Below are 13,089 nucleotides of genomic sequence, written 5' to 3' on the forward strand. Positions count from 1 at the left end.
TTACCACATGAAATGTTTTAACCAAAGTACCTCAAACTATATATAGATACTGGGGCAAAGTTCCTTCTCTCTAGATGAGCACAGAAAAGCCTTGGGAATCATCTGGAGAGTCGCTCTTACGCAAAGGGAAACAGGCTTCACACTTTGAAACTGATGCATCCCTTCCATAAACTGACAGTCAGTCAGTCAGTTGTCTTTGCAAAGCTCTTGGGCTGCAGGCTGCACGCTTCATAGAGCTGCTTTCTATAATTGCATCTCTAACACATAAACCCGCTCTCCACCAGATCGATGCCCTGAGCCCCACCTGTACACAGCAGCAAGTTAAACTTCCGTCCCTAATACAGCCCAAGCCCAGGGTTACACGTTACGTATTCCACTGACAGCACATTCAAAACGAAGAGGTGCTTTTGGAATAGCAATGTGGAGCCACAGCCTTACAGTTATATTGTAATTCTGCACAAACAAGAACAATCCTGCAGCTTATAGAAGTTACAGCTCTAGAAAGACAAGCAGTTCACTGTCTCTATGGATCAGCAAAATGTGCTTCAGAGTTGCACCCAACATCCAATCCCATTTTTGTGTAGGGAAAGAGGAGGGATACAAGCAAGGAGTAATTGACCAGAGAAGACAAGTGTCTGCAATGCCATAAGGAGTAACTCATGGTATGTTAACAAGTAAGCAGTATGTTATCAAGTTCTCACAGGTACATGTTTTAAAATTATTTTACTATTGTAAAAACGCTATGGCCATGTTAAAAAACGGATTAGCAAAAGTAGCCACTTTGGCTCTGATGATTTATGACATTTCAGTGGCATGTGCACTTTGACAGGATAACCACATCTGTAGAAGATGTGCCCAGCAAAGAGTTTATTCAGCTCAACTTGAAACCAACAGAATATAGAAATATTTACCACATGCTGTAGCTCAGGCCTGTTTTCTAATTCTTCAACGACTCTGTCAATCTGAAAGAAAACAAAACCCAACAGATTAGCAAACCTGTGATGAACATCACATTTACAGGACTGAAAGAAGGATGGGTAATACAAGCAAGCACTGGACTGCCATCCCATGAAGTTGTTATACTCACGGAAATTTTATCTTCGTTATCCAAAAGCATGTCTACTGCTTTCTAAAGTAAAGAAAGAGAACCCAGTTAAGAAACAGGTACACATATTTTCTCGCACTTTATATAGTATTATGCTTGTTCACTGATGGGTATCGGATGGATATTGCAGACCTACTCTTTTCAGCGACAGTAATTCAGAGAGCAGATTGCATAACATCAGCATTCCCCGACAGCACAGCATTACAGAACACATCATGTATTCTTCCAGAATACTTCTCCTAAGTTTCCACACTAATAGCAATCAATACTGTGCACTTATATTGCAGGTGAAGTATGCCAATCGAATCATAGGTCACAGAAGGCCACTGTCAAATGATGTAGAAATACTATTTGTCCTATTGAAAAAGGGAACTGCAGGGTGATGGCTGTATAGGAAACACACGACTCAACTTGCCTTACAACTGGATTCCTCCAAACTATCTGCACACCGATACCGTAACACAAGCAGACAAGATCATGTAAGCAGAGTGGCCACCAGGATTCTGGTTCTGCTTCCTCTTAGAAGAGCAAACTTTGCTTCACATTCAAAAAATACAAAACCACAGATTCCTGATATGATTTACTCTATCTAATAAAAAAGAATTAAACTCTTTTTTTCCCCCATGTAGTTTAGAATGGGCATACCAAAGATTATCATCTTTGGTACAGATGACTCTATATTTTAGCTCCAGTGCTTAAACAAGCACTGCACTGAAAGAGCAGATCTACTTGGTTTCCCACCAAGGATCATACCAAAACTCATTTGCTGAGGTTTTATAGCCAGCTGGGAAGAAAGAAGATTGAATTCAGCACAAAACACATACTTCTTATTTTTGGAATTTAGGTTAATAACCTTGCAAACTTTCAGAAGAAAAAAAAAAAAATTGTGAGCACAGGTAGTGTTTTCCTCAATCCTCCCAGTAATGGGGGGAGACTTTGGTAGAAACAGGCGAGCCCATGATATTGCTATCTGGCTCGAGGACTGGTGCCTCCACCAAAACTTTGGGTTTTTAAACCATGGAAGAGCCTTTGAGAGACAAGGTATGCTGGGGCCTGACAGGATCCACCTGTCCCAATGGGGAAAACGCATCTTTGGGTGTAAGCTGGTGGGACTGACTGAGAGAACTTTAAACTAGAATCAATGGGGGAAGGGGATACCAACAGGATTGCAGTAGGTAAATGAAGGGTTGGTATGGCATCGCCTGAGGGTGGCAATGCTAGTGGGAACATTTACACTGCTCCTGGGAGTATGGAGGGCTCAGGAGGATATCTGAAATGCTTGTACACCAATGCAGGCAGTATAAGAAACAAACAGGATGAACTGGAAGTGTTGGTCAGCTCCCAGAGCTATGATATCATTGGTATTAGTGAAACTTGGTGCAATGAGTCCCATATCTGGAGTGCTGGGATGGAAGGCTACAGGCTGTTCCAGAGGGATAGGCAGGGCAGGAGAGGTGGAGGTGTTGCACTATATGTAAGGGAGAGGTTTGTTTGTACAGCCCTTACAGTTAGTGATGATGTGGCTGAGAGCCTCTGGGTGAGGATTAAGGGGATGGAAAATGAAGGAGATGTTGTAATGGGTGTCTACTACTGATCGCCCAGCCAGGATGTAAACACTGATGAGTTATTCTGTAGGCAATTATGAGAAATTTCTAGATCGGTAGCCCTTGTCTTTATGGGAGATTTCAACTTCCCAGACATGAACTGGGAATATCATACTGCCGTGATGAGCAGGACTTGGAAATTCCTGAAGTTTGTAGGAGTTAATTTCTTGTCACAGGTACTCAGTGAACCAGCTAGGAAAGATGCCCTCCTAGACTTGCTATTTGTGAATAGAGAAGGACTCATGAGGGATGTGATGGTAGGTGGCTCTCTTCGCCACAGGGATCATGAAATGTTGAGTTTAAAATTTTCAGTGTAATAAGAAAAAAGAACAGCAGAGTTGCTACCCTGGACTTCAGAAGAGCAAACTTTAAGCTATTTAGGGAGCTATTTAGCAAGCTATTTAGCAGAGTACCCTGGGAATCTGCTTTTGAGGCCTTAGGAGTCCACAAGTGCTGGTTAGTCTTTAAGAACCACCTTTTAGAAGCACAGGAGCAGGTGATTCCACTGTGCCCTAAGTCAAGCAAGCGGGGCAGAAGACCAGCTTGGCTGAACAGGGAACTCCTTGTGGAGCTCAAGAGAAAAAAAAAATTGTATGATCTCTGGAAGCGAGGTCAGGCTTCGCAGGAAGAGTACAGAGCTGTGGTTTGTATAGGCAGGGAGAAAACACAAAAGACCAGCTCAAATAAAACTCAAACTGGCCAGTGTTGTTTCAGATAACAAGAAGGGCTTTTTAAAGTATGTTAATAGCAAGAGGAGGTCTAAAGAAAACATTGGACCAATACTTGTGGAAGATGGTCATCTGATCAATAGGGATGAAGAAAAACCAGAGGCATTCAATGCGTTTTTTGCCTCAGTCTTTAATAATACTGATAGACCTTGGGCTGTCCGGTCCCCTGAGTCAGAGGACCATGAGTGTGGGAACAGTGATTTTCCATTTGTGGACACTGAAATTGTAAGGGACCAGCTGTATCAGCTGAATGTTTACAAGTCCATGGGGCCTGATGGGATTCATCCCAGAGTACTGAAGGAGCTAGCAGATGTTACAGCAGGACCCCACTCAATCATCTACCAAAGGTCTTGGGAGTCTGCTGACTGGAAGCTGGCCAACATTATTCCAATCTACAAAAAGGGCATGAGGGAAGACCCAGGGAACTACAGACCTATTAGTCTAACCATAGGACATGGAAAAATTATGCAGAAGATTATACTGAGTACTACTGAAAGACATTTAAAGAATAATGCAATCATCAGGCAAAGTCAACGTAGGTTCACAAAGGGAAAGTCCTGTTCAACTAATTTGATATCCTTCTACGATAAGGTCACCCACCTAGTGGATGAAGGGAAGGCAGTGGATGTAGTTCCTCTGGCTTTCAGTAAGGCTTTTGATACTGTCCCTCACAGCATCCTGCTGGACAAGTTGTCCAGCTGTGGGATAAGCAGGTACCTGGTGCACTGGGTGAAGAACTGGCTGAACAGCGGAGCTCAAAGGGTTGTAGTGAATGGTGCTACATCTGGCTGGCGACCAGCCACCAGTGGTGCTCCTCAGGGTTCAATTCTAGGGCCAAACCTGTTCAATATATTTATCAACAATCTGGATGCAGGAGTTGAATGGACGATTAGTAAGTTTGCTGATGATACTAAACTGGGAGGTGCTGTTGACTCTCTCGAGGGACAACAGGCCTTGCAGAGGGATCTAGATAGATTGGAGCATTGGGCTGGATTAATAAGATGAAATTTCACAAGTCAAAATGCTGGATCCTGCACCTAGGATGGAGTAATGCCGGGCAAGAGTATAAATTGGGAGAGCAGTGGCTGAAGAGCAGCCCTGCAGAAAGGGGTCTGGGGATGCTGGTTGACCACAGGCTCAATAGGAGTCAGCAGTGTGGCCTGGCAGCCAAGAGGGCAAACCGCATCCTGGGGTATACAGTATAACCCGCCTGTCAAAAGAGGTGATTGTACCTCTGTATTTAGTGTTCGAGTGGCCTCACCTTGAGTATTGCGCGTGGTTCTGCGCCCCACAACTTAAGAAGGATGTTAAGGTCCTTGAATGTGTCCCGAGGAGAGCAACAAGGGTGAAGGGCTGGAAGGCATGTCCTCTGATGAGTGGCTAAGGACTTTGGGCTTGTCCAGTTTGGAGAGAAGGAGGCTGAGGGGTGACCTCACTGCTCTCTACAGCTTCCTGAGGAGGGGAATGGGAGAGGGAGGTGCCAATCTTTTCTCCCTGGTATCCAGTGATAGGACACGTGGGAATGGTTCAAACCTGCGCCAGGAAAGGTTTAGACTGCACATTAGGAAGCATTTCTTTACAGAGAGGGTGGTCAAACACTGGAATGGGCTTTCTAAAGAGGTGTTTGACGCCCCAAGCCTGTCAGTGTTTAAGAAGCATTTGGACAATGCCCTTCAAACCATGCTTGAACTTTTGGTCAGCCCTGAAGTGGTCAGGCAGTTGGACTAGATGATCCTCGTTGTAGGTTCCTTCCAAATGAAATAGCCTATTCTATTAATTGACTGCAGTGAAAGAAAAGTGGCAAGTACATTTAACATATGCCTCACAATAAATTCACTGCCTCCTTTCTTTGGCTTATCAATAGCATTATTTGATTAGAAATGCAGAAATAATATCATGGTGAAAGTCTACTTGAGAATCACAACAATGATCTCGGATCTGGCACTCTTCTTACTGTGAGTGATACTCAAATGGAAATACAAAGGAAAAAAATCATCCTTGGGTCAATTATTTTGCAGTCTAAGCAAACACTTTCTTCTTTACCTCAGAATGTATCCAAACACAGCAAACACACTCTCTGCCTCAACACTATCTTTAGCTCATTTATTTTTAATCTGCTAAAATATCTCTAGTGGAAAGTGAATATAAAGTTAAGATCACCATACCTCTGAATCAAAATCCATGAGCAGAACAATTTTGTCTCTGATAGAACTGAAAAGATTGTGCTTGTGGATCAACTGGAAGACATCCTTATGCCTCAGAGTTAGGTAAATTTCTAGGGCTCTGCCATAGCGCTGGTCATAAGTATACCTGATAAAAAACAATGTTATAATACACAAGATCTTACATATCTAAGTGTAGGAAAATTACCTATAAGGGAAAATATAAATATACTCTAGGATGTAAAGCTTGTTAGGATGCTACTTGATTTGATGAATATCTAAATAGTTGCTGTGATTCACTTCTGTTAAAAGGAGATAAAATACTGGGCAACATTAATTTCAACTCTGTTTATATCAGCCACTGCATTTGTGTTCTGACCTGTGGTTCTCTGCATTTTCATTTTCCCATTTTCAAACCACAGGGGAAGCCACAGAAAACACTAGCTTTTCTATTTTTGGAAACTAATTGGAACTCTCTTTAGAGCTAAAAAGCATCGTTCTCTTAAAACTTGGAGACAGACTGTAACATAGCAATTGAAAGCAGGTCTGCTTTTTTCAAAGGAGCAGTATGAAAAGAACTTAACATGGGAATCAGGATGAGAAAACCAAAGAGCTTTATCCCTGTACAATGTAGCCTAGAACCAGATCAGTTTTGGCACATTTTCCAGTCACGTATTTCCAGCCACACAGTAAATCTAAATATAGTACTTTTGAAATAGTGGGGAAAACCCACCATTTTATTTTCCTGTGGGTAATTCTGAAATACACACTTCACAAAAGAGGCTTCCTCTGACAGCATAAAGAGGAATGCTAGCTATTTGCTTTGGAAAGAGGAGTAGCAAATCCAATCTTATACTAAACTCTTTGCTTTCATACTCAGCATACACTTTATAAGGAAGGGAAAAGAATTGCTAAGCTGTGCAATCAAGCAGAGTGGAGAGCAGAGGAAGCCGATACTCTGTAGCCCGCCACAAAGCAGATATTTCTGTTAAGAGAGTTAGGCAAATATTATAAACTACAGTACACTATTTCAAGCTTACTTTTTGTAACAGGAGTTTAAAATTGTACTCACAATTCTGCAAGTGTTTGTAGCAAAGTCCTGTTCTGTGGATCTTTCTTCAGGTGATCCACTACAGCTTGAACTATAATTGTGTTGTTGTAGAGATCTCCAGGCCACTCTTTTATCAGGGTTGCAAACCCCTAAAAGTATAAGAGATTGTAACAGAAATAGAAAGAACTGCCTAAGGAACATTTCAAAACATCAAAGCTTCAGCTAAGCCTCTGAGATGATACCTGCTGTGCTTCACCTCTCAGCCATTTTTACGGGCCCACAGACATGCACAGTGCAGAACACAGATTTTCCTTCTTAGGGCAATTTTATTAAGATTCATGAAGCTGGGTCTCTTTCAGGTGCTGTATGCTTTGTGAAGCACCTCAACCACTTGTGCTATATTAAACAAACTAAAAATAATAGTATTTACAATAAGTAACCAATCTCACAGTATTTGCATGCTCTGAAGAACATTCTACCTATTCTTTTAAAATCTAAACCAAAATTCATCTTTTTAATCTTTTCACTATTGTTAAATTTTCCATTGAAAATCTGTTTGAATACAACAGAGAATTTGCTATCAGAATTCCACACTGCTGAGGGTGTTTTGCTGGCAATAGCTTTTACGTGCGGACGTGTCAGGCTGCAGTACCTCGTAGTCACTCTCCAAAAACTCATGCAGGACCATTTCATAGATCAAAGGTTTCAAAACTGGATCCCGTCTGGGCAAGTAACGACTAATTGCCTATAGGAACAAAGAGAACAAAGCGTCAGAAGGGGAATGACATGTAACGTCCTGGTACACTGACGATAGAAAAAAGAATTGTTGTGAAACAAAAAAACAAAGCTACGTGCAAAACATGGCTCTTGGTAAACACTGGAAGCGCTGTATATTCATATTTGTAAGCAGTATCCTAAAGTTATTTACTTTAGGATTGCACACATTGGAATTGTATTACTTATCTGAAATAATTTTCATTAGAAAGATAGTGGTAAAATACTAGTCAGAATGGGAGTATCAGCCATTGCACTTAGAGAAGTCTGAATATTTACTTCTAGTCATTTAGAAATAAAACCCGCAAAAGACCTCTCAGAAGAAAGTTTTCAAAATCCATTTTGTCCAGTCTTGGTCTTATATCTTGTAAAAAGGTATAAGCATTCATTAGCTGAAAAATGTGTACTTTTGATTTATGACTTACTGTGAGGTCACTACATTTTATGAAGAGTTCTGTTTTGCCAGCTATTTTTACATACCCAAATGAAAATTAATTTGAGAATACATCTCTCCACAGAAAGGGTGAAGGCGTGAGATCTGTTGCTCTATAGGAGGTGTTAAGGAACTGCATTCTGGCAGGCAGGAGACGAGAACCTGCCAGAACGAATCAGCTCATACCCTGGAATTTCAGCACAGCATCTTATTAGCACTATTATTCCATGCAACTAGAGGCCAAGGTTATTGCTGCCTGCCAAAATAAACCCTACTGCTGTCAGCTGTCTTGGGACTTTGGGGTTTGCAGCTGAAGGCCCAACACTGACGAAATTCCTCCAAACACTCAGAGATGTTGCCTGTTGCCCACTAATGGCACATGGTGCAGTAGCATTTTGTTACTGAAGTTGCATGAACAAAGCAGGAGAAATAACATCTCGCTACATCATTTTTTGTCGCAGTTTTACAGACAGCAATGACTATTCACAACAAATTCTCCTAGTATTTAAATCAAAACAATTGCCCAAGTTACATATTTCATTAAAGTCCTCCATCTGTAGGTGAAAAAGGAGGTAAAAATAAATAAGACAAATAACAAAAGCATTGTTAATGACTTTGCAGACATTCAAAGTTCATTGCTCACAAGAGAACTCTTCTCTCCCCATGCTTTTGAGCTTGGCCAGTCTTTGAAACGTGGCATGATGCCAACATCAGCTCCCACCGTCTGTCACAGAATTTAATAGCTAACTCAGGGCACAGTCTTGCCAGCTGCCCCAGGGCATCATATTCCTGACCCCCTCATAAAAAAGCCTCTTCCGACCATAAAGAAAGGAAGCCAGACATCAGCTGGAGACTTGAAGGTAGAGGACATTTCCAACGGCTGTTTTCATACCCACCTTCTACCTTCCTGCCACTTCCTAAATGAACAGCCTTGCCCAACAGGCTTTGCTGCAGCTCTTGGCTGTGGTTCAGCCTCACAGCGAGCTGCGGAGTGGTGCAGCTGCCTTGTTTCGTGGGGGCCAGGCTGCCTTGGGAAGGAAATCTCTCCTGCCCCAAGTCCCACTGCTTTGAAGGAAAAGCGCAACCACCTCCTGCAGTTTGGCCCCTGCGCTCAGCAAAGACTCAGAATCATCCAAGTTATTTTTAAGCCTAGGCACAAAGGTGAACTCAGACCTGTCCTGGAGGTTACAAACTCTTCCTATTTTATTTTTAAGCAGTAGTTAAGGAGCAAGGTCAGACAAAAACCTCCAGAATCAGGATGCCCTTGTATCAATTCCTGAACCACGTGGTGAAAGTGACTTTAAATAAAAAGAGGATACTATACACAGAAATACCTTCTTCCTTTGTTTCTTCTTAAGACTTTTGAACAATATGTATAAGGGCGAGGTATACACAAGAAAGTCCATATAAAAGTTGACATGAGATAGCCTAAAACATCTCACCAATAAGCCCAAACCACAATTATTTATTCCTCAGAGGATACCGATGAGATGAAAGAGGCTGCCTGGATAATGCTGCTCTATGCTATGCCCACCAGTCAGGCAAAGTCTTTCATGTGTCCTCTAGCCAACATTTGGTCATTAAAGCATTGCTGCTGCTAGCTGATGATCCTGCACCCCTGCTGAAAGTCACTGCTGTCACAGCAGAGTCAACAGAATGGAGCATATCCCTCATGCCACAACAGCCAGCACTCGCAGAGTTTGGCATCTTCCTCCAAATCCACCTTCCTCAGCTGTTTGAACTGAGACATTGGATTCTACACTGAAGTAACTCAAGCACAAGCATGTAACTCCATCAAGCCACCGTTGCTGGAGGAAGAGAGGACCAGATCGTTGCAAAGCTCTAAAATCTTGAAACTGTCATAACAAGGTTTGCTAGAGGACATTCACTGAAGACAGGGGAGACATCAAGATACCAAAATGCAGCTTCTGGTAGCCAAACAGGACCTTTTAGTACAGAGCACTCAAAAATCACCTAAACCCACAAGCAAACAAACAACACACACATCCCACAGGCTTTGACATTGGGGTATCACTAATTAGTCCCTCTGCAGGAAGGGAAGTTTAAACCTTTAGTTTTACTGCCACTTTAGTTATTGGCAAATCATTTTACATTGGAAATGTCAGATTTCAGGCAACCGCTTATATGCAGTGCAAATTCTTTAAAAAATTCCCTTTTGAAGTACACTTTGTCTCCAAATCTCAAATAGAGTCTTGTCATCAGGGCTTAAAGCTGTTATAGCCCAGTTATACTATCGTGTTTAATACCTGCTGGTTGGGTAAATAGGTAAAAATTCCAAATAGCATACAAGTGACCCCAACCATCTCAAGAACCGCTTCATTTAGATCTGGCTTAACTTAGTTCATCCTTTATGATATTCAGGTATCTTTAGGAACTTGGGAAAAGTTATATGTGATTGAAATAGTAAAATAAGAAAGGAATCTTCTAGAACTGCAGCTTGAAGCTGAATAATGTAACGGACTACATCTTATATTTTTCTAAGTCTGCTTTCAAGGGGCTGAAAACAACCAACTGTTTAGAAAGGCAGTAATTTAGCAGAGATGTTTTTGCAGCAAACCTGCAAATATTTTTGTATTTTACAGTCTGCTGGATGACATAAGTGGAGACAAGAAAAACATCCATTCCAGACACTTGCATCCAAAAAACAAAATAAACCCAAAAGGTCCAAGAAGCAGTGTATCAAAATTTCACCTGTACCTGCACTCAGTTCCTTTATTGGATTGAAATAAAGAGACAGAAACATGAGATTTCATCTTCCAAGGTGGCAGAGAGTGCACCAAAACACTAAGAACTCATACAAAAGGCAAGACTGTTCTCGCACTGGCGTGGCTCTAAAACAAAAGCCAGACATTTCTGAAAACCGTAATGCTGAAACACTTTCACTCTTTGAACAGAATTAAACAGCTCAAAACCAGCAAGGGACTGCATGCTGTGAGATCTTAATAATATGTCCTTTTTGGCTCATTGAGTTTGAATAGGAAGACATAAAATTCAGAAATAAATGTACACGCATTACCAAAGGGAGTGTGTGTAATGTTTTCTACTGATTTGGCAGTGACAGTGCTGTAGTCTTATGTCCCAGGCAATTTATTAACTGAGAATCTCACATTAAACGTGTACCATTACGGTAGCTGGCTTTGCGACCAGGGAAAACACAAGACAGGGCAGACTGCTCCTCTTTCTTGCCACCATTTCTAGCACACAGCATAGGTTTTCCCTGTCGCTTTGCAATTTAACTATTCTTTGACACTTAAAGCTGTGGCTCTGTTGCAAGGTACTTGGATTTTCAGGAAAGGCTGGCACCCACAGAGGCCCTTTTCCTTAAGAGTTGGGGTAGGATTTTTCAGGACATACTGGAAGGGAGTGAAAAATAAATGGGAAAGATGTATTTAACCATGAGCATCCTTGAAAGTAAAGGCCTTGGGGCTGGGTCTTTTACTTGTGGGCTGTCAACAAGTTAAAAATAGGTAGCCAAGTACCTGGATGTGCTATGCCTTCAACATTGTTTTGAGGCTTGTTAATATATACACATCAATCTGAATGACAACTGTACAACTAGAGGTCTGGGGCAGGAATTTCGAGGGCAGTGTTATATCCTGCTACCACACTACTGTCATTAAATGTGATCCTTTAGATACTTGGTCAAAACACGCAGGAAATATAGCATACCAATTACTTGAGTTCAGAGATACAAATTAACTTACCTTAAGCTGACCTATTTCTTTAAACTTGTAAACTTCAAATTCCCAAAGTTCTGTGTTTTTGCCAAGAATTTTCTGGCACTTACTGGAAGGAAGATGAAAGGGGAGAAAACAAAAGTAGGTACACAGAATAACACAAATGTGACAGCACTACTGCAAGGATTCCTTTCTCCTTTCTTTTCCCTATCAAGACACTTTCAAAGGTCACTTACTTTGGCAACCATTGCTTCAAGCAGAGTATGCCAGGTATTCCTCCCTTCAGATCTTACGATTTCTTTGCATCCAAGAGGACTTGATTGTTTACTATGCATTCACTCTTATTGATTAGGGCCGTATTAGCTTTATGAGTGAAATTCTTAAATCTCAGCTGAGTAAAACTGAACACTTAAAAAGATAAGCTTACACATACATATATACATGAAAACACAAATCTTAGGTAATTTCTGATCCTTACTTTGGATACCCAGATTTGACATTTTTGTTTACACCCACGTAACCACAAATTATTTTCTGATGGTCTTACATGTAATGACACGCTAATAAACTTAAGATTATCAACATCCAAAGAAAACCTCAATTTTGAAAACCTAGTGTGACTGAAAAAATTAAGGCTTACTTTTAAAAATATATATGTCTCAATTCTAATTAAATTTTAGAAAGACTACAGTAACTTTTGGGTCACTACAAGCATGAAAATATAGGGTGCAGTAACACATCTGTATGTTTTGAATCTTCAGAAGCTCCAGAACACATAGAAAAATCAACATCACAAAATACTTCAGAATCAATAATTTGCTTTCGCTTTTTCCTCACACAGATACACTTTAGCCAGCAAAAAAAATCTTTAATATGTTACCGAGCAGCCAGGTCATACTCTCCTTTCTCCACTAGGTGATTTATATAGGCTAAGCCAATATCCTACAGGGAATAAAAATAAGGAATTGGTTATAAAAGTTTGGAAGTCAAATACTTGACTGCCACAATAACCATCATTCCAGCTGTATGCACCGTTGTTAGGTCAAGCGCCAGGCCCTAAGTGGATACCTCCAGTTCTCCTTTAGATGTAGGGCCCACAGACCAGTCAACACAAAATACTTGCCTAGACCACTCATGGGTTCAAATTAAGATGCTCGTTTAAATAATTCTCATAACGACATTGACACTGGGAAGACTGTGCCATCTCTACATATTAAGGATTGTTCAAAACACATAGCTGATCAGTCAGTGCCTGCAGTAGTTATCTCAAAAATAAAACCACCAGCCACCATATGAGACACCTTCTTTGTCAACACAAAGTTTGCAGAGGGGAAAAACACTGACTGAGAATATAAATCCTAGTGCTGCTCCATCAGGTAAAGGAATTACCAAGAATTTAGCAAAATTATTACATATTATTACATACTAAATTCCCCTCTCAAGCGTTTATCACACAGTTCAGCTGTAAAATTATTTTGGGAGGCATTTAATATATTAAAATTTTGGTGAAACAATCATGCCTTCTGCTGTAATC

General features: G+C 41.0%; 1 protein-coding gene across 4 annotated transcripts in view; it reads right to left on the reverse strand.

The window, feature by feature from the left end:
- Window positions 1–13,089, reverse strand: part of VPS41 (VPS41 subunit of HOPS complex) — a 123,516-nt gene that overhangs the window by 22,224 nt on the left and 88,203 nt on the right. For all 4 annotated transcript variants that reach the window (XM_075493560.1, XM_075493557.1, XM_075493561.1 and 1 more), the window contains 7 exons: window positions 12,436–12,497; window positions 11,583–11,664; window positions 7,303–7,395; window positions 6,672–6,799; window positions 5,603–5,747; window positions 1,088–1,129; window positions 912–962 (listed from right to left, as the gene is read on the reverse strand). In XM_075493560.1, the coding sequence (XP_075349675.1) occupies window positions 912–962; window positions 1,088–1,129; window positions 5,603–5,747; window positions 6,672–6,799; window positions 7,303–7,395; window positions 11,583–11,664; window positions 12,436–12,497 (603 nt within the window). The remainder of the gene's footprint in view (window positions 1–911; window positions 963–1,087; window positions 1,130–5,602; window positions 5,748–6,671; window positions 6,800–7,302; window positions 7,396–11,582; window positions 11,665–12,435; window positions 12,498–13,089) is intronic.

The sequence above is a fragment of the Mycteria americana genome, chromosome 2 (assembly GCF_035582795.1).
Source record: "Mycteria americana isolate JAX WOST 10 ecotype Jacksonville Zoo and Gardens chromosome 2, USCA_MyAme_1.0, whole genome shotgun sequence".
Lineage (NCBI taxonomy): Eukaryota > Metazoa > Chordata > Aves > Ciconiiformes > Ciconiidae > Mycteria > Mycteria americana.